The 1,116-nt window shown below is 35.6% G+C and overlaps 1 protein-coding gene across 1 annotated transcript in view; it reads left to right on the top strand.

Annotated features, from left to right (window-relative positions):
* PPP4R1 (protein phosphatase 4, regulatory subunit 1) overlaps positions 1–1,116 on the top strand; it is a 72,925-nt gene that overhangs the window by 23,815 nt on the left and 47,994 nt on the right. Inside the window, exon 3 of the mRNA XM_011936609.1 lies at positions 536–642. Coding sequence (XP_011791999.1) covers positions 536–642 — 107 coding nt within the window. The remainder of the gene's footprint in view (positions 1–535; positions 643–1,116) is intronic.

Below are 1,116 nucleotides of genomic sequence, written 5' to 3'. Positions count from 1 at the left end.
AAATCAGTTAGATAAAGATTTACACAAAAAGGTTGTAAATATTCAGTCTCATCTTGTTAAAATAAAATCAATACTGCCATTTGCTACTTAGAAAATTATAGACCTAATATATGTTTTAATAATGTAATAAAAAAGTTTCTTAAAAAATGTATAGATTTTGTCTTTTAGAATTCTAGATACCAGCCAGGCGATGTGACTCATGCCTATAATCCCAGCGCTTTGGGAGGCCAAGGCACGTAGATTGCTTGAGCACGGGGGTTTGAGAGCAGCCTGGGCAACATGGTGAAACCCCATCTCTACTAAAGATATTTAAAAATTAGCCAGGTGTGGTGGTGCACACCTGTAATCTCAGCTACTCAGGAGGCTGAGGTGGGAGGATTACCTGAGCCAGGGAAGTCAGTGCTGCAGTTAGCCGTAATCGCACCGTTACACTCCAGCCTGGGCAACAGGAATGAGGCCCTATCTCAAAAAAATAAAATTCTGGATATTAGCTGTTGATGCCATTGAACATATGTAATTTTGTTTTTCTGTGTAGACAAATGGTGGCCCGGAGTTTGCTGGATACCTTGAGGGAAGTCTGCGATGATGAAAGAGATTGTATTGCTGTTTTGGAAAGAATTAGCAGATTGGCCGACGATTCAGGTATATGTTTATGTGGAGAAAGTGAATTACTCTGTTCTAGAAAGGTTTCTTTGACCAAATTTGTGTTTCAAAAAACTAATGAAAAAATTAATGTGATATGAGATGGCTTTAAAATACTTCCTAAGTAATTATCAAACCCGTCCGTGACAACAAAAGTAAAATTTGTTACTGAGACCTGGACATTTTACAGTAGGCTCATTTAGTTTAATTTTAGAAATTTCTCATCAAAACAAGTCTAAAAACATTGTTTTGCATCATGTATATGAATATTTTAGGATTAATACTATCTAGAATAATTTTGAATACATTAAAAGAGATGGAGGAGGCTATAAATTGTTTTAGGCAAATATAGAAAGCTTGCTTTCTGTGTGGTTTCTCACTTGCAAAAAATGTTGATTAACCATTTGTAAAACTACACCTGGTTTATCTCCAAAGTGAAAATAAGAAAGTCTGCTTAAGAAAGAGGTAAATTTG

The sequence above is a fragment of the Colobus angolensis genome, unplaced genomic scaffold (assembly GCF_000951035.1).
Source record: "Colobus angolensis palliatus isolate OR3802 unplaced genomic scaffold, Cang.pa_1.0 Scaffold155, whole genome shotgun sequence".
NCBI lineage: Eukaryota > Metazoa > Chordata > Mammalia > Primates > Cercopithecidae > Colobus > Colobus angolensis.
The sequence above is the reverse complement of the archived record's forward strand: the minus strand, read 5'-3'. Positions and strand labels throughout refer to the sequence as shown.